General features: G+C 37.9%; 1 protein-coding gene across 2 annotated transcripts in view; it reads left to right on the forward strand.

Annotated features, from left to right (window-relative positions):
- Positions 1-20,819, forward strand: part of LOC142151426 (fibroblast growth factor receptor 1-like) — a 102,925-nt gene that overhangs the window by 33,033 nt on the left and 49,073 nt on the right. For both annotated transcript variants that reach the window (XM_075207045.1, XM_075207046.1), the window contains exon 2: positions 4,174-4,329. In XM_075207045.1, coding sequence (XP_075063146.1) covers positions 4,215-4,329 — 115 coding nt within the window. In that variant the 5' untranslated portion in view covers positions 4,174-4,214. The remainder of the gene's footprint in view (positions 1-4,173; positions 4,330-20,819) is intronic.

A 20,819-nucleotide genomic window follows, 5' to 3' on the forward strand; every position in this document is an offset into this window, starting at 1 on the left:
TGTAGTTCAGTCGCGATAAATTTTCGCCTCTCTTTTTGAGAGGAATGATTAGGAACTTTAATTCACAGTACATTTAAAATAAGATACGAAAATAATAGAAGGTAAAAACTTACTCATCAGATCAACTTGGCATCTTGAGTTCAACTCAGAACTTATCATTGGTTTCACAACAATACCTTTCTTAGGTGCACTGTGTTTCATTTGACACTGTTTGCATAAATTTAAATACAACATTACAACTTCATATGTAATATTTTTGTATTTATTTTGCAACTCTTTAAGCATACGTGTTCTTCCTCCGTGGCCTATTCTGGTATGAGTCTCATATAGTATTCTAAACAATTCCTCATTGGTAACATAATACTGTATATTCGTTTCTCTTGGTTTTAATGGTACAATTAACTTCTCTTCATCATTAATTTTCAAAACGTCAAAACGTTTTAATCGTCGGTAATCCAAAGGTGTCTTGCACTTAGTTTTAGCAGAAACCACTTCAGAAAGTATTTTCGAGTACTTTTCTTGAGAAAAATAAAAACAATTACGGGATTTGACAGGAAACAACCTGTCGCCTATATGTCGGCTCCTCCCTTTTCGTCCTTCACCAGAGCATGTCTGTGATTGTCAACATACACCAGTGAGGGTCCGAATGTACAAGAATGTAATGAAATATTCGATCTTTCACCGACGTATTTGGTGTTTGTTGACATTCACTGGTGAAAGTCGACATTCTCCAATTTCGGTCTTTCACGGTAACATATATATATATATATATATATATATATATATATATATATGTGTGTGTGTGTGTATATATATATATATGTGTGTGTGTGTGTGTGTATATATATATATATATATATGTGTGTGTGTGTATATATATATATATATATATATATATATATGTGTGTGTGTGTGTGTGTGTGTATATATATATATATATATATATATATATATATGTGTGTGTGTGTGTATATATATATATATGTGTGTGTGTATATATGTGTGTGTGTGTGTGTGTATATATATATATATATATATATATATATATATTTACATATACACACACACACACACACACACATATATATATATATATATATATATATATATATATATATATATATATATATACGGTAGAGATAAAAGACAAGCAATTGGAGATAAACTAACCTGAAGATTGTGGTGAGGGACTTCCTACTGAAATGTGTATATGTTGATATTGTGATAACTCTTCTGAAGAGAAGTGTGTAAAATGGTGTGAGAAGTTTTTTTAAAATTCCTATAGACTTATGTCATGGTATGTTAGGACGAGCAATTAACCAAAGAAAATTGTTGAATATGTATATATAAACCATATGGACATCAAAATGTTGTATTGTTGCCAATACCTAACACAAGAGGTTAAAAAAACCTAGGAACTAAAGTGGTTTGAATTGGTGGCAGCTGCTTTTGATAGACTTATTTAAGTGAACATTTAGGTAACATTGGGAAAAATCCTGCAATTAAAAATCCAAAATTTAAATATATTGGACCAAAGCGGTCTTTGGAAACAGTAGCATAAAAGATTGTAATATAATTTTACAAGATAGTGGTTGTAAAGAGCAATTAGAGAATAATACGTATGGAAAAGTTTATAGCTATTCTCTGCACATAGATATTACATTTAGCAAAATTAGATAATATATATTACATATGTGGAAGTAAGGCATATAAGTGTTTACCACTGAATTCAGGGGAAATATGTTATTTAGATAAGGTGATTCCAGCTGTTTACATATAATGATTTAAGGGAAATTGTACAGTAAAAGTATTTAATAGATAATTCAGTAACAAGAAAGGAAGTAATGAAAAGAGTGGAAAACAACTAGTATCACAACTTATTTGTGAATCAACTGGTGTACAAGTATTGATTGCATTAGAATTTTCAGGTTTTGCACGCAGAAATATATAAATTGATTTTAAATCCAATGTTTAGTTACATTGATAGATAACTAATGTATATGATGTAACCTTCTGTTATGTTGCAAAAGAGGTTTAAGTTTTCCAAAGAGAGTTAATACAAAAAAAAATGGTCTTAAACTATGTTACTGCATAAACAGGAGGTTGTGTAACATTACAGATGAAGTATGGAACATAAAGTTGTATCTGGCAAATCACAGTTAATCCAGAGGAGATAAATGATAATTATAAGAAAGAAGTAGTGAAAATGAAGAAAGATTTTGCAAGATACAGAACATGACGCTATCTGCAGTAGACACATGATTTTTATAGCTTGATAAAAAAAATGTTTCTCAGGTTGTGGTACATGGTTTCAATCATTGTTGCATTCATTAGGAAGATTTCTTCTCTTTATATTAGGAATGTTATTATGTTATTAATTATCTATTTTTGTATTAAAATGTATAGCTGTATTGTTGAATTGTTGTAAAAAAATTGAGTAGAGAAATAAAAAATGTTAGTAAGGCAGGGGAAGAAATGGTAGAACTGTATGAACAAATAAAGATTCATAAAACATAGTGTGATAGTTGGTGTAAATATCAAATGGGGAAAGGTATTTTTGGATGAAGCCAATATATTAGTGTGAAATATACAATATTTACATTGTTTTATCTTTTTTTAGTCTTATCATTTTATTTGATGTTGTAATTTTGATGCCAATTATATTTGTTTGTGTGAGCTGAGGAGAGGGATGTGAGCAGCAACCAGTTAATTCTGAGAGCAGATGTTTATAATCAGTATTGGTGGGCAAAGACATTCCAAACATCTTCACTCTCCCACTGCAATCTTGGGAGCCCAATGGACTATGGAACGCCTATATACTACTTCAACCAATTGTAGCATTACATGTAAATTGTAACACAGCCTACTGTTCAGTGTTTCTAAAAAGAACTGCTTTATTTCCAGATGGTAACATTTTGGATTTGAAATGTGACGATATTATCACAGCGCAAGCTTTTATTTTGTTAATAAACCTTTTATACCTTAAGAAAAGTTATTTTGTATAGAAATGTAATTATTGCTTTATCGGAACATTGTGAACATTTCATGTGATAATTAACCCATGGCTGTCATGCATATGACATTAACCAGAAATATCATCTTCTGAATAGAAATTATTTATCTGCAAACTGATATCTTTTCTCCTATCACTGTTGTACTATGCGCTATAGTAGTATTTCCAAACTGGTGAGCCAGTTTTTAGCCCTCTAGGTATGTTGTTTTTTTTTTTTGGAGGCGGCGGTTAACATCCCTAAGGCTGGGTGCACAGTACAGAAAATGTCTCCTGATGCGTTATCTATAACGTTTTTACCAATGACTGAAGAATTGGAATGACGTTTTTTAGTTCAGTTTAAAAATAAAATGAAACAATATGATGTGCTTTGGAATGATTATCGTTCACTGAGTCAGTGTACACAGTAGTGCGATATCTGTCCGAATGGTCATTTACCGTTTCACTGGCACGATAATCGACTAAAAAGCCAGTAGTGTGTACCCAGTCTAAGAAAATATAAACTATACTGTGTGCAAGTAATGAACTGAGATGCATAAATGTGCAGCCACAAATGTTTTATGGTTTTCTTAGGACAGCTCTGGTTCTTCTCTCTGGAATGCAGACATTAAACTTTTTTGTTTTCTGACCGTTTGTATTTCAAATGTACTGACTTAGCAAATTCCAGTTAATGTGAGTTTTCTGGTTTTAAAATATGAGAACCCAAAAATAAGTATATAGTTGTTATTCCTTGTTACTGGGACACTACTGCCTTAGAGCAGTAAATTCTTTTCATAGAAACGGTCACATGTCCGTTCTTCTACTTTGTGTATTCAAAAGGTATAATCATCCTAATTTGTTTCCTGTTTGTTTCTGCTCTGTCATCTTTAGCTACGTTGTCTCTCATAGATTTATTCACATGAATAGTCTCTGATCTTTTATACATGTTCTTTTAGTTGTTTGAAATGGTGTTGGGTTAAAGATTCTTCTGTAGCACCCATCCTGTTTGTATAGATACCTATATAGTAGCTTGCTGAGATCTTCTGTCATGTAACTGATATATATATATATATATATATATATATATATATATATATATATATATATATATATATATATATATATATGTGGATTAGATAATGCCAAGTAAACGGCATATAACTTTATTATCTTTCCATTATCAGGAGCAGAGTAAGGCTCATCTCCTCTCGACACAGGAGGTCTCATGAATTCCGCAGCCTGCACTAGCCGAGCTGGGATGTTCTCCGGAAGGTTCTTGCTCCTCTGGGGTGTCCTGCTTGTCGCTGCTCTCTCAGCTGCCATGACCACTTGCACCAACGGTAGGACTTCCATTGCTTTGGGTTTACTGTTTATGAAATTGGCATGTCCATTTTATAGGTATATTGAGAACAAGAAGTAGCAATCATCTAAATATTTGATCCTGTTAATTTTTGGTTTTAAAAACCCAATTTCTTTGCCTTCATTTTTTAAAAATTGCAATCTTACTAAAGACTAAGCCCATTAGGCATCGCTTAGTAAATATACACCTAAATCATTTTGTAGTTTCCTCTCTGGGAACCGAGACTGGAGCTTTTCATTGTTTGGTATGCGTACCCCCAGGCGTACATCCAATGTAAGCATGTTGTGCTTCCACCATTTAAATTAATCTCAAAATAATTGTTTACTATAGAAGTAATGAATAAAACACAATAGAAAGGGTATTCTTTTGATCTTTTGAAGACCTAAACAAACGTATACAATGTCGGAGCTCCTGTACACTTTTTAGTGGGTACTTTGGACACATTGATTCACAATAAGGGTGTCAAAGGTTATTTTGGATTAAGCCAATACATTAGCATGAGATACATTTACATTTTTTTTATCTTATTTTATTTTTATCATTTTATATGATGTGATATTTTTATTTAGTGCAATTGTATTTGAACATAAATATGAGCAGCAGTGGAAAAGTTAATTCTAAGAGCAGATGTTGCCAATTAACTCCTGTTGGACAAAATAATTCCTCCGTTCTTAAAAACCCCATCACAGACTTCAGAACTCAAGGACCTTAGAACGCCAATATACTACTTCAACCAATTGTGATACGACATTTAAATTGTAACACAGTCTACTGATCATTGTTTATAAAAAGTGACTGCTCTCTCTCCAGAAAGCAGGGTTTCAGACTTGAAATTTGATGATAATATCACAATGTAAGCTTTAATTTTGTTAATAAACCTTTTATACTTTTTCTTAAAGTTCCTTTGCTGTATAAATTTAATTATTTTTTTATCAAGGGGTACTGTCATAATTTACTAAGTCTTGCACTAAACGGGTTAAAGATTTGCCCCTCTAAACCAACTGGCTTAAGAGTCTTAACAGAAGAAGTTGTCCAGTCAGCACTCATTAGAGGCAGTCGGAATCCATGTGTGAAGATTTACTTATATCTATAACATTTTAACTTTGAGCAGTTATTGCATAGGCTACTCTTTCCTCTTCTACTAATAACTAGAGTGCAAAATTCTGTTATGCAACAAAAATTCTGTGAACCTTTGCACAAAAATTAATCCACTAAACTTAAACAATCATTTACCTTATATATAAAAAATATTTAAATAACATTCACCAATATATATTTACAGTCAGTTTGAAAATGGAAAAGTCTGAAAACCTAATTGGCCAGAACTTGATGTGTTTGAGAATGTATGTACTTTTTAGTGCTAGTTATTATTATCCATTTCTGACCTAGAAGGCAGTTTGAGGTGTTTATCAGTAGGCTTATAGACAGGCCATTGGATGCATAGGGCAACAAAATCCTTCCCCTCATAATCACAACTTTATTTCAAATATCTTATTAAGGTCTAATAAGCTCCTGAAGCTATTTGTGAATGTTATTATTCATTTTTTTGTTTCATTTTTATTAACACTGCCTGCTGTCCACCGTTGGTCTAACATTACATAATATTTTATTTAGTCAGTTTTACCTAACATTTAAATTATGTAGAAAAATTGCATGAAAGGGTTTTCATTGTGTAATGTTTCATGTTAGTTACTTGGAACATAGACATGCTGTCATTGGGCCATAGTAACCCCTGGGTGAATCTTTAATTTGAGATGTACTTTTTATAATTTATAATTTTATAATTTATTACAGTTATGTTTTAACTACCTCCAAATGTTCTAATGTACAGGTTACCAAAAGCCGACCAACTGTCATTCCAGTATAAAATACCACTTGATCGCCCTTGTGGAAAAGTATAATTTGTAAAGCAGAAATTAAATGCAAAAAACATGAAAAATGACAGGGCGAGAAGAACCCCAAAACCCAAGTTTATGCTATGCCTGAATAGTCACCTCCTCAACTAATATTAATGGGTGGTTTTATTGATGTCAACAGTTAATTTTGTTCCTTGGCTTTGTATTGCGTTGTTGTTGTTTTTTATATCCTAAAAGCTAAATATGCTGTAAGTATAACAATTGATAGCAATGTGGGATTTTAGTTATCATTAAATAACAAATACATTTTTAAAACTACAATTATGTTGCTGTATTTCATTATGAGTTTTTACATGTTGAAACAGATCCCCTTTCTAAGTTACATACTTGGTATTGTTAGTTTAACTTCCTTTTCACAGAGTTTTGTGACTGTTCCACTTGAACTTTCCAAATATGGTAATGGAGTAGACACAAGGAAATCATAAGGAGGACAAAAAAGGGGTTCTATAAGTAGTACAATTACATAGAACCCTACTTATGATCTCCTTGTGTCTACTCCACTACCATTTTTGGAAAGGTCAAGGGGATTTGTGAGAACTGATATTCAGAGTTTATGGGATTATCAAGGACATTGCCATTTTTTTAAATATTATGCTATGCTTATTCATTGATATAAAGCTGTTTGGTGTTGTAGATATGTAGGACATATTATACGTTATTGGTTCTGGCCAGATCCTATTTATTTTGTATGTTGCATTATTGATTTTATTTCATAGTTTATAAAAGTATATTTCATCATCATCATCATCACCATTTATTTATATAGCGCCATTAATTCCGGATATTTACATTCAACATTTTTCTATTTTTGCGCCTTGGGAACAGCATTAATATATTTTCCTAATATATACCTTACATCTAGTCATTACTTTGTTTTTACAATACCTATTGAAAGGAAGTCTACTCTAAGTAGGAAATGACTTAAAGGATCAAAGGCAATGCATGGCTGTGATCTGCATATGTGAAGATAGCTTCCTAACAGAATGTCTCCTAAACCTAATTACCTCCCACTGGGCTAATTGACCAAATGTTTTTATCTGAGGGGAAGTCCTATTTATCAGTTTAATATTTATCCTGGGGCCTGACTTTTAATATTTTATTTGGGGACCCTCACCTGAGAGGGGTTGGAAGTGTTTTATTGTCAGGTCCAGCTGAAAGGGATGGGGCAGCCTATATCAATGGTTTTAAGACATATGTTCTTGAATCATAGAAATTGACAGTAGAAGAGCCTAACTGGCCAACATAGGCTTCCTATTTCAGTGTGTGTATATTAGAGATGGGCGGGTCCGATTCCCCGAGAACCGAACCCACCCGAACTTTGGGTATCCGAGTACCGAGCTGAGTAGCTCGGTACTCTCCCGCCCACTCCGAATCCAAATTGAGGCCGAACGTCATAGTGACGTCGTCGGATCTCGTGGCTCGGTTCTCGCGATACTTCAAGATTATAAATACACGTCTCCACAGCAATCCATCGCCATTTGACAGAGGGAGAGAGCAGGGTGTAATCACAGGCTGATTAGAGCAGGGACAGAGAATACAATATTCTTATTCCAATTGCTGTAACAAAAATCGTTAGAGAAGAGAGGAGGATAGAGGTTTATTTTATTTTTTTAATATTTGGCACTCCCCAGTGCTTTTGGGGTGTCCCCCATAATTGTGCATAAATATTTCTGGCTGTGAAAATTACTATCTGTCAGTAGTATCTACCAAATAAATTTTAGCACTCCCCAATGCTTTTGGGGTGTCCCCCATAATTGTGCATAAATATTTCTGGCTGTCAAAAGTCATATCTGTCAGCAGTATCTACCAAATAATTTTTAGCACTCCCCAGTGCTTTTGGGGTGTCCCCCATATTTGTGAATGAATATTTCTGGCTGCCAAAAGTCATATCTGTCAGCAGTATCTACCAAATAATTTTTAGCACTCCCCAGCCCTTTTGGGGTGTCCCCCATAATTGTGCATAAATATTTCTGGCTGTCAAAATTACTATCTGTCAGCAGTATCTACCAAATAATTTGTAGCACTACAAGTGCTTTGGGCTCAGAATGGATTCAAAGCAGTGCACATATGAGCAGAATCAGCAACCAGGTTCTGTCACAAGTCCTGATGGTAGTGTTCCCAGTACGTCATCTGGGCAAGGCGATGTCAAACTACACAGTGTTTTGAAATCAGTCCAAAAAACAAAAAAAAATGTTACTGTGTTGAAGCGAAAAAGAAGTGTTACTGAGCAAAAGTTAAGTGGCAATAAAAAACAAATTGCCAACATGCCATTCTACACACGCAGTGGCAAAGAGAGAATGAGGCCTTCACCTTTGGCAATTAGTGGCAGATCCCAAAAAGTTACCAAGCCTACAATTGGTGCACAACTATTGTTACGCTTCAAAGCCAAGCTTCAAGATAACAGTAAGGCATTAGAGGATAATGTTTGCTCTGATTTACAAATGACACCAATCCCTGTGGAGAGTCCATCCAACAGTGGTATGTCTAATCGTGAGCATTCTATTAGTGTACCCATAAAGAAGGGCAGTTCTGCTGATGTGTACCTGAACAGCCCGAGTGCAGCCGGTGATACATAAATTGAGGATGCCACTTTGGAAATAGAAGAGGATGTGGGGGAGATTTGTGGAGGTAACGAGGGCGCTAATGAGGATGTTGATGATTATGATGCAGACAGATACCAAATTGCCTTTCTTAATTTCTATTTCTATTTTAGATTATATAACGGCTGAATAGTTTTCTATTTTACTCCTAGTGGAGAGGGGATCTGATGCAGACAGATACCAAACTGCCTTTGTCCATTTCTTTGTATATTCGAATTTCTAGTTCTACAGTCTATGCAGGCTGCTTTTTTTTCTATTTTACTACAAGTGGATGGGGGGGGGGGGGGGTCTGATGCAGACAGATACCAAACTGCCTTTGTCCATTTCTTTGTATATTCGAATTTCTAGTTCCACAGCCTGTGCAGGCTGCTTTGTTTATATTGAACTACAAGTGGAGGGCGGAGGAGGGGGGGGGGCATAGATAGCCATCAAACTACCGTGGTCAATTTAATTGTACTTTCTAGTTCCACAGTCTGTGCAGGCTCCTTTTTTTTAATATTCAACTACAAGTGGAGGGTGTAATACACCCAAAGACGATGGCTACATTGCCAATAATCAAACCAGGTTTGTCTCTATAATTTGCAGACAAGTGTTCGAATTAAGGACGGCCTACCAGGGATTAAACTGTTTTTTTCATAATTTATTAGCTTTAGAATTACCTCACTTATCTAAGAAACTGGTGGAGCACTAAATTAGGTTATTTTAGACCAAAAAAATTGTACCTTTTTCAAAAATAGCAAAACAAAACCAAACAAAACCAAAACCAAAACACGCAAGGGCGGTTTTGCAAAACTAAAACCAAAACACGAAGGTAATCCAGATCCAAAACCAAAACCAAAACACGAAGGTAATCCAGATCCAAAACCGAATACAAAACCAAAACACGAGGTCAGTGACCATCTCTAGTGTATATGTATATATGTGTATGTATGTAACTTGGGTTAGGATGGAGACATATTGGCTTTTAGTTATTGTATCTTTATTCCATACATTGTTAAATTCATGACTGAACTCTCCACTGGTTTTGCTGGTAAGTCTCTGGATATAATATATATGGCAATTGGCAAAAATTAAATTGTCATTAATATTTTTTTGACAGGCCAGCACCCACAATTGCGTCACTTGTGAATGTGACACTATTACTGTTGGTCTTAAGGGGCACTGTAACTAGGAGCCGGCTGGACAATGCTTTTTACTAATCCTTGTACATTGTTCAGCCGGCTCCTAGTTACAGTGCCCCCTTAAGACCAGCAGTAATAGTGTCATTTTCACAAGTGACGTAATTGTGTGTGCCGGGCTGTCAATCTGTAGAAATTCTTACATGTCAGCTTTTTTAACAGTCGTAACATCAACATGTCGTGGATCCCTCTTTCGTAATAACTAGGCCAGGGTAAGTAGTGTCGGTGTGTATTATGTCGTTAAAATGACTACCACAGATCATTCCACATCAAATCACCACAGGATTTTAAACTGACCGTTTTCATATTGTAATGAAATTTGGTATAATAAATGCTGCTATGGGTGTAAAGAAAACCTTAGGCTGATATGTATACAGTTTGTGAAGTTATTTGCCTTTAAGGCTACAATTCTTTAATGCAAAATTTGGTTTTAACATTTTTTTAAATTGCATTTGTAGCTCACCTAATTGAGCTAAAGAGTTGGGCAAGGTCTCACTTTGAACCTCATTTTATGGACTTTCATACGATATATAGTACAGCTTTATGTTTCAATAAAAATTAAGATTGCACAATTTTTAAAATCAAAATTTCGATTTTCTTAAAAAAAATATTTTTTGTAAAACATCTCAAAAATTGTTCCTACTGTTATTAAATCCCCAAATTTTTATTTTGGGATCATCTGCTACTAGAGGTTTCATTTTTGAGTGCTTCATGAAAAATGTATTTATTGAGGCACTACACATCTGAGAAAATCAACAAAATATTTTTTTTTGTAGTTCATTAGAGGAATGCATGTTCCTCTTCAGGTGTATTTGGGGACGAGATATTACAGACAGCTCCTGCTCCCACTTCTGCGCGAACTTAGGTGGGAGTGGTTAGTGGTTTTGCTTTAATTGTGAGAGGTCCAACAGTTGGCCAGTGTATTTCCAGACAAGAGCATAATTGTGAAGATCAAGGAACAAACAGGTGTATGTATTTTTAAATCAATAGGAAACACTTTAACTGTACACGTACATACTTCAGTTTATTATGCGACCTCTGAAGATAAGTGATACACACACACGTGTATATATATATATATATATATATATATATATATATATACACACACACACACACGTATATGTATGTATATATATATATATATATATAATATGTGGTGGGCTCAATTAGCCGCAAAGTTCCTCTGGAACATCCGCAAAATACTTCATTTGGGCGATTTGACAGAAATCTCCACTCATTCTTCCCACCCCCCCATAGAGATGCAAGGAAAATGAGTGGGGATTGCCGGCAATGTCCGAGTACCACATCGCCGGTAATTGAATCTCCCTTTAATATTGGGGTGTTGATTAGTGGTAAGAATAAACAAATTATATATTTGAAAAAAATTACAACAGTGTCAAAGGTCAGAATATTATGGCACTTTATGAACTGTTCAAAGATTGGTGGACACCTGTATCTATACATGTGATAGGCAGAGAGATACACTTCAGGGGCAGCATGGACATCCCTCTAACCTAAAAAAGGTCGCACATTACCCTTAATCGCAATAATAAATTAAAACAATACATTTAATCAAAGAGTGAGATGCCTCTGTAATAAACATATAAGCAGGCATTTTAAACAAGTGTTGCAAGCTATAATAAATAAATCTGTCAATAAAGCAGGTAGGAGCCGAGGTCCACAGTTGAAGGCTCTAAGGTCACCTATTGTCCATCACTGATCTATATATTATCCTCCTTTACAACTATTCATATAATTGAATGTTTCACTTCTTTTTGCCCTGCAGTTTGATATAACAAGCCAAGGGCTGGTCTGAAATGAAATCCTCTCCCCGGTCCATCTTACCACCTGAGCATCATTATTTAAGCCAGTTGCCTGAAGAGAAAATTTGAGCTGGTAAGATAATTTTTCCAGCAAATCTCCCGTCAGAGGAGAGAAATAACAGATTAAATTGTGGTAAGAGAGAGTCCTCGGTCATGTAACATATCAGAAGTGACTGCCTTTAATTTAATTAATAACAATACAAACATTGTGACTTTCCATGCGACTACAAACAGTCTGACCTTTTTTTGGGGTCCTTCCTGTAATGGCCCTGTTGTGGGTGTAACAAAATTTATTTTCTCGTATTTAGATTGTTTGTCTGAGGGCTTTTCCTTCAAATATTTTTCTTAAAAAATATGTGTATTAAATAGAAATATCTTGTGGGCTACTTTTAGGGCTTGTCTACATGGGTGTTTTTTGCCGGTGCATGGTCCACTGTGCTCCCAGATTCTTCATGTGACTGGTTACCTGGAGATATTAGGAGGGTTTGTTTCTTGTTCATATGCTTGTGCAAACAGCCATGTGCATATAGCACAGAAGAATCCTTTTTTTATTTAGTCCCCCCGGCTGCTTCTTGAAAGAACACTTGGTACTGATTCATAGATTGCTGGAATCTGTCCTGTGCGGAGGAAGTTTATAAAAGCTGAGTCCAAAGGTCAGATAATATTAGTCAGTTCCTTTTAGAAACAAACTTTTCATAGGTTAAATCATAGAAAATGCTGACACTTTTGCATTCTTAAATAATACTTAGGCTCGCAGACATATTGTATCCTTACTGAGCTGTTCTGGAGCATCCCTGAGCCTCTAGATATGATCCCTAACTCTGAATGCTATAGCGGAGTTATTAATCGTTTTGTGGCAGCCTGGACACATTTATTTACTTTAAGATTTGGAACTAAGTCCAAATGTTAGTAGTCAGCAATATTATAATGTGCAATGTGATGAACATGTTTTTATTTTATGTAGGGTTCAGTCTATGCAAACTTGCTGGTGGTCAAATGAAAATAACCAGCCTATTACATCCGCATCATAGCCCTCACATAATAGCAGCCATGAGGCTCAAATTGTAGTTTACCATCCTGTGTCCCCGAACGATATGACAACCATTTGTTCTATACTAGAGATGGGCGGGTCCGGTTCTCCGAGAACCGAACCCACCCGAACTTTGGGTATCCGAGTACCGAGCTGAGCAGCTCGGTACTCTCCCGCCCATTCCGAATCCAAATCGAGGCCGAACGTCATTGTGACGTCGTCGGATCTCGGGACTCGGTTCTCGCGATACTTCAACTTTATAAATACACGCCTCCACAGCAATCCATCGCCATTTGACAGAGGGAGAGAGCAGGGTGTAGTCATAGGCTAATTAGAGCAGGGACAGAGAATACCATATTGTTCTTGCAATTGCTCTAACCAAAATCGCTAGTGCAGAGAGGAGGATAGAGGTTTATTATTTTTTCTTCATATTTGGCACTCCCCAGCGCTTTTGGGGTGTCCCCCATAATTGTGCATTAATATTTCTGGCTGTCAAAAGTCATATCTGTCAGCAGTATCTACTCAATAATTTGTAGCACTCCTCAGTGTTTTTGGGGTGTCCTCCCTAATTGTGCATTAATATTTCTGGCTGTCAAAAGTCATATCTGTCAGCAGTATCTACTCAATAATTTTTAGCACTCCTCAGTGTTTTTGGGGTGTCCTCCCTAATTGTGCATTAATATTTCTGGCTGTCAAAAGTCATATCTGTCAGCAGTATCTACTCAATAATTTTTAGCACTCCTCAGTGTTTTTGGGGTGTCCTCCCTAATTGTGCATTAATATTTCTGGCTGTCAAAAGTCATATCTGTCAGCAGTATCTACTCAATAATTTGTAGCACTCCTCAGTGTTTTTGGGGTGTCCTCCCTAATTGTGCATTAATATTTCTGGCTGTCAAAAGTCATATCTGTCAGCAGTATCTACTCAATAATTTTTAGCACTCCTCAGTGTTTTTGGGGTGTCCTCCCTAATTGTGCATTAATATTTCTGGCTGTCAAAAGTCATATCTGTCAGCAGTATCTACTCAATAATTTGTAGCACTCCTCAGTGTTTTTGGGGTGTCCTCCCTAATTGTGCATTAATATTTCTGGCTGTCAAAAGTCATATCTGTCAGCAGTATCTACTCAATAATTTTTAGCACTCCTCAGTGTTTTTGGGGTGTCCTCCCTAATTGTGCATTAATATTTCTGGCTGTCAAAAGTCATATCTGTCAGCAGTATCTACTCAATAATTTGTAGCACTCCTCAGTGTTTTTGGGGTGTCCTCCCTAATTGTGCATTAATATTTCTGGCTGTCAAAAGTCATATCTGTCAGCAGTATCTACTCAATAATTTGTAGCACTCCTCAGTGTTTTTGGGGTGTCCTCCCTAATTGTGCATTAATATTTCTGGCTGTCAAAAGTCATATCTGTCAGCAGTATCTACTCAATAATTTTTAGCACTCCTCAGTGTTTTTGGGGTGTCCTCCCTAATTGTGCATTAATATTTCTGGCTGTCAAAAGTCATATCTGTCAGCAGTATCTACTCAATAATTTTTAGCACTCCTCAGTGGTTTGCGCTCAGAATGGATTCAAAGCAGTCCACATATGATCTAAATGAGCAACCAGGTTCTGTCACCAGTCCTGATGTTAGTGTTCCCAGTACGTCATCTGGCCAAGGCGATGTCAAACAACAGAGTGTTTTCAAATTAGTGCAAAAAACAAAAACCAAAAAAAAATTTACTGTATTGAAGCGAAAAAGAAGTGTAACTGAGCAAAAGTTAAGTGACGATAAAAAAAAAATTGCAAGCATGCCATTCTACACACGCAGTGGCAAAGAGAGAATGAGGCCTTCACCTTTGGCTATTAGTGGCAGATCCCAAAAAGTTACCCAGGCTACAATTGGTGCACAACTACTGTTACGCGTCAAAGCTGAGCTGCAAGATACCAGTGAGGCATTACAGGAGAATATTTGCTCTGATTCACAAATGACAACAATCCCTGTGGAGAGTCCATCCAACAGTGGGATGTCTAATCGTGAGCATTCTGCTGATGTGTGCCTTAATAGCCCGAGTGTAGCCGGTGATACCCAAATTGAGGATGCCACTTTGGAATTAGAAGAGGATGAGGGGGAGATTTGTGTAGGCGACGAGGGCGCTAATGAGGATGTTGATGAGGATGAGGTTGTTTGTGTAAGTCCTGCACCAGTGGCAGCAGTTCTGGCACGTGACAAGAAAAAGGCCATTGTCATGCCTGGGCATAAAACAAAAAAATCCACTTCTTATGTGTGGAATTATTTCTACCCAAATCCAGACAACAATTGTATAGCCATTTGTAGTGTATGTGAAGCCACAGTCAGTCGAGGGAGGGACCTTAACCATCTTGGAACCTCGTCTATGTTACGCCATTTAACGAGAGTTCATGGCAAAGTGTTGGGAAAAGCTGAAAGTTCTTCCCAAAAGAATACAAGCACTCCCTCATCAGCTAAGACCCTCCGCTCACCGACATACCGACGGCTACAAAATACACCCACCACACCATCCTCATCAATATCCTCAGTAGCGCTCGGAGTTAGCCCGGCATCCCACTTAAGGCTGGATGACTCCGGCACTATTATTGATTCCTCTGAAGAAAGCGTTAGTCCTGCTGCTGCTGTTGCTGCTGCTGGGGGTGAATCGTCATCCCAGAGGCAGGTGAATAAAATGAGCAGTCCTACATTTCAGCAATTAACTGTGAAACAATCATTTGCGAGGGGAAGCAAATATGACAGCAGTCACCCAGTCGCCAAGCGAATCACAGACGCCATGGCTGCAATGTTAGTGTTAGATCTGCGTCCAATCTCCACAATAAACGCAGCTGGTTTTTCACAGTTAATTGAGGTTTTGTGTCCGCGTTACAGAATTCCATCGCGACACCATTTCTCCCGTAAAGCTATTCCACAACTATACCAAAAAGTGTGTAAAAATGTAGAGATTGCGCTGAAAAATGCCATTCTGCCCACTGTTCACTTAACCACAGATATGTGGACAAGTGGAAGTGGCCAAACCAAAGACTATATGACTGTGACAGCCCACTGGGTTGGTCATTCACCTTCACCAGCAGGAACAGCAGCAGCATGTACACCACTACGTAACATTTGTCACAGGCAGGCCACTCTTTGTATCACCGGCTTCACTAACAGGCATACGGCTGACAATTTGTTACGCAAACTGAGAGATGTGATTGATGCATGGCTTATACCACTCGGACTCTCCCCAGGGTATGTCATTTCAGATAACGCCAACAATATAGTGCGAGCATTACAGCTGGGTGATTTCCAACATATTCCCTGTTTTGCTCACACCATCAACTTGGTGGTGCAGAGCTTCCTACGAAATAACCGTGAGGTGCAGGAGATGCTTTCGGTGGCCCGTAAAATTTCAGGCCATTTCAGGCATTCAGCCACAGCATGTAGGAGATTACAGCAGCTCCAAGAGCAGTTTAACTTGCCCTGCCACCAACTTAAGCAAGAGGTGGTAACTCGGTGGAATTCCACCCTGTACATGCTTCAGAGGATGGAGGAACAGCGCAAAGCCATCCAAGCATATTGCACAAGTCATGACATTGGGAAAGGAGGGGGGATGTATTTCACTCTTGCACAGTGGGGAATCCTTTCAGTGCTGTGCAAGGTGCTGAAACCATTTGAAGTTGTGACATGTGAGGTCAGTGCAGACTCTGCTAGTTTGAGCCAAGTCATTCCTTTAATTAGACTATTGGAAAAGCAGCTTGAGAAAATGAAGGAGGAGCTGAAAGCAAGCAATTCAGCAAAGTATGTTGGCCTTGTCGATCAAGTACTTAATTCGCTTCACAATGATCCTCGAGTTATTAAGATCTTGAACTCGGATCAGTACGTTTTGGCCACTGTGCTTGATCCAAGGTTTAAAACCTACATTGAGTCTTTACTTGTAAATGAGCGAGATGTGAACTTTTGCAAGGAGCTATTGCTCAGCAAGTTGGCCGCTGAACTGGGCCTCGGCTTGACGACGTGTCCTCCTTCACTTTCTCAAGCTGTTGCTCGTAAAAAATTAAATTTCCAAAAAAGAAGCAGGGAAGACACAGGGGGCAGACGAGAACAATTTAACATCTGGGCTGGTTTGAAGGATTTTTCAAAAAAAAGTGTCACTTTGCCCATAAGTCCATCCAATATGAGTATAAACATGCAAAGGATGGTGGAGGATTACTTTCAAGAGGTAGTTGATATGGAAATGTCAGACAGTCCCTTTCCTTACTGGGAAGAAAAGCAAGCCATTTGGAAACCCATGTACAAACTTGCTTTGCAATACCTAAGCTGCCCACCCTCCAGTGTGTACTCTGAACGAGTGTTCAGCACAGCAGGGAACTTAGTCAGTGATCGCCGTAGAAGGTTACTTCCCAAAAATGTGGTGAAAATGATGTTTATAAAAATGAACTACATCTTCCACGAGGAAGGCCTTCACCATCCAAGACATCCAAGCACTGACTGTTCTCTAATGGCGGATTCAAGCGGCGATGAATTGATAGTCTGTGATGATGACGTACACACTGATGAGGGTGAGGATGAAGCTGAAGATGATGCTGATAACATCTTTTTAAAACTTTCTATGTAAGTGTAGGGTGCAATCTACCCCCAAAGAGGAAAGGGACTTGTGGCATTTCCATATCACATACCATCTTGAAAGGCTGCTGTTAGGGCAATTTATCCTTAAGGGTAGGGTGTCATAGACAGAGTGACCCTAAACTGGCTTTGTCCATTTTTCATAATATTGTACAGTCTATAATGGCTGAATTTTTTAGTATTTTATACAAGTGGAGGGGGGCCTAGAGAGACAGAAACCAAACTGGCTTTCTCCATGTCAATTAATATTGTACAGTCTATAATGGCTGAATTTTTTAGTATTTTATACAAGTGGAGGGGGGCCTAGAGAGACAGAAACCAAACTGGCTTTCTCCATGTCAATTAATATTGTACAGTCTATAATGGCTGAATTTTTTGGTATTTTATACAAGTGGAGGGGGTCCTAGAGAGACAGAGTGACCCCAAACTGTCTTTCTCCATGTCAATTAATATTGTACAGTCTATAATGGCTGAATTTTTTAGTATTTTATACAAGTGGAGGGGGGCCTAGAGAGACAGAAACCAAACTGGCTTTCTCCATGTCAATTAATATTGTACAGTCTATAATGGCTGAATTTTTTGCTATTTTATACAAGTGGAGGGGGGCCTTGAGAGACAGAAAGCAAACTGGCTTTTTCCATTTCTTTACATATTTAACTATAAGTGTAGGGTGTAATATACATTCAAAGACGATGGCTGCATTGCCAATATGCATAGATGGAGAGGAAGACAATCTGTTTTGTGTGTAGAATAGGCCTACCAACGAAGAATTAAACTGTTTTTTTGGATGATTTATTACCTCAACAATTAGATTACTTGTCTCTAAAACAGTTGGAGCACTAAATTGGGTTAATTTAGGCCCAAAAACATGGATTTTCCCAAAAAATAGCAAAACAAAACCAAACAAAACCAAAACCAAAACCAAAACACGCAATGGCGGTTTTGCAAAACCAAAACCAAAACCAAAACACGACGGTAATCCAGATCCAAAACCGAATCCAAAACCAAAACACGGGGGTCAGTGACCATCTCTATTCTATACCAACCGTGTGCATGTGCCACACACAACAAATTATCCCTGTGCACCCATGCAATGTGCAAGCCCTGGTCACCCACTATATATTGGCTCTACTTGCACACAATGTACTATCTGTGCCATGGATCATTTTACCAGCCTGTTTCCTCACACACGCTACCAATGGTCTGCCCATACATATGGTACAGTTCCTGCATGCACGCATATACATCATCTGCCCACAGATTATTATACAAGTACAGACTTAGATGCCCATACACATACCAGGCAATATCCCACTGACAATATACCAGCCATCTTTCCATATTCTATTGTCCTAGCTTGGACTTTATGATGAGGTGGAGATCGGACTGTTGTAGAAAGCCTGCTACAAGTGATGGATGGAGGATGTGTCTCCAGCTAGAATGATTCAACATGTGAGACAAGAAGATCTATCTGCTATGATTTGTGCAGCCCTGTATTGTGAGTCTACACAGTACTCCCTCTTTATACTGATGTAAAACACAGTCCATAGCTTACATTATAGTGGTGTTGACTTAAGATTTTATACAGAATATAGCAGGGGGTGAGTGTGGGCAGTGTTATAAGGAGAAATAATATGAGTGGCAAATATCTGAATAAGTAGTGAAATATTTCCGTTATATTTGGTGTTTACCGATGTCCTCTCTGAATTTGTTGCTAAAGCTTATTCTCAGTGTTGAAACTATACCTATTGCTTTATTCCTCTTCCTATACTAATCATCCCAAACAGATACAATGTGGTCCAGAACACTCAGGTGTGGCCCTGAGTCTTGCCATCTCTGCACTTTGTGCACTGATATGCTATAGGACATCATTAATCTATAATAAATCACCACCCAATACACCGGGCACACAAGACAACAATCCTTTGACCAACATTGCTGTGTGACTGGATCATAGTCACTAAGCACTTTTTACCTTTGCATTCTGGCTGGACCAATATGTACTTGTCAGGTGCCGTCTCTGCGCTCTCCACAGGCGCCGGAGACGGACACCTTCTCTCTGCAATCCACGTCGTGTTGCCAAGCAGCAGAACGATATTTCTGCTCACCTGTCTGCAGCCAGCATGTCTAAACATGTCTAGACATCTTCTCCAACAGGGGCAGGCTTCTTTTTTGTTAAGAAGGACGGCTCTCTCAGACCGTGCATTGATTACAGGAGAGTTAACGCCATCACGATTAAAAATCGCTATCCTCTTCCCCTAATTTCGGAACTCTTTGATCGTATCTGAGGGGCACAAATTTTTACCAAACTGGACCTCAGAGGAGCCTACAATCTGATTAGAATTCGTAAAGGAGAGGAATGGAAAACTGCGTTCAATACCAGAGACGGCCACTATGAATACCTGGTGATGCCTTTTTGTAACGCCCCAGCTGTCTTTCAGGACTTTATTAACAAAATATTCAGGGATCTACTCTATCAGTCGGTGGTGATCTATTTGGATGACATCCCAATATTTTCACAAGATCTGTCTACTCATATTCTGCATGTCAAAGAAGTACTTTCTCGTTTACGTTCCAAACAGCTATTCAGCAAATTAGATAAATTCCTCTTCAATTGCTCTCAAGTACCCTTCCTGGGGTATATTGTTTCGGGTTTTGGCCTTCGGATGGATCCCAGCAAATTAGAGACTATTCGTAATTGGTCTCAGCCTTCCGGCCTCAAAGCTACCCAGCGTTTTATTGGCTTTACAAATAACTTTCGCCAATTCATCAAGGGATTTTCCACGCTAATCTCTCCCATTACTCTGCTTACTCGGAAGGGTGACCAATCTAAATCCTGGCCTCCAGAGGCAGTTCAAGCATTCCTGGCCATTAAGGAGGCCTTTACGCTTGCTCCGGTCCTATCTCAACCCGACCAAAGTAAACCATTCTTCTTGAAGGTCGACGCATCCTCTGTTGGGATTGGAGCTGTGTTGTCTCAGAAGAATTATGCAGGTCTTCCCATTCCTTGCGGTTTCCTCTCCAAAAAGTTCTCTGCCAGTTAGGCTAACTATGGGATTGGTGATAAAGAGCTCCTCGCCATCAAGACCACATTAGAGTAATGGCGCTACCTGTTGGAAGGGGCACTATTTCCCATTACAGTGTTTAATGACCATAAGAATCTTACCTACTTGCAGTCTGCTTAATGCTTGAATCCTCGCCAGGCCCGCTGGTCGCTATTCTTTAACGGATTCCACTTGATTCTAACCTTACGCCCTGGCACCAAGAATCTGCGTGCTGATGCACTGTCCAGTCTGTTTGACTCCTCTGATG

This window comes from Mixophyes fleayi, chromosome 4, assembly GCF_038048845.1.
Source record: "Mixophyes fleayi isolate aMixFle1 chromosome 4, aMixFle1.hap1, whole genome shotgun sequence".
In the NCBI taxonomy this organism is placed as follows: Eukaryota; Metazoa; Chordata; class Amphibia; order Anura; family Limnodynastidae; genus Mixophyes; species Mixophyes fleayi.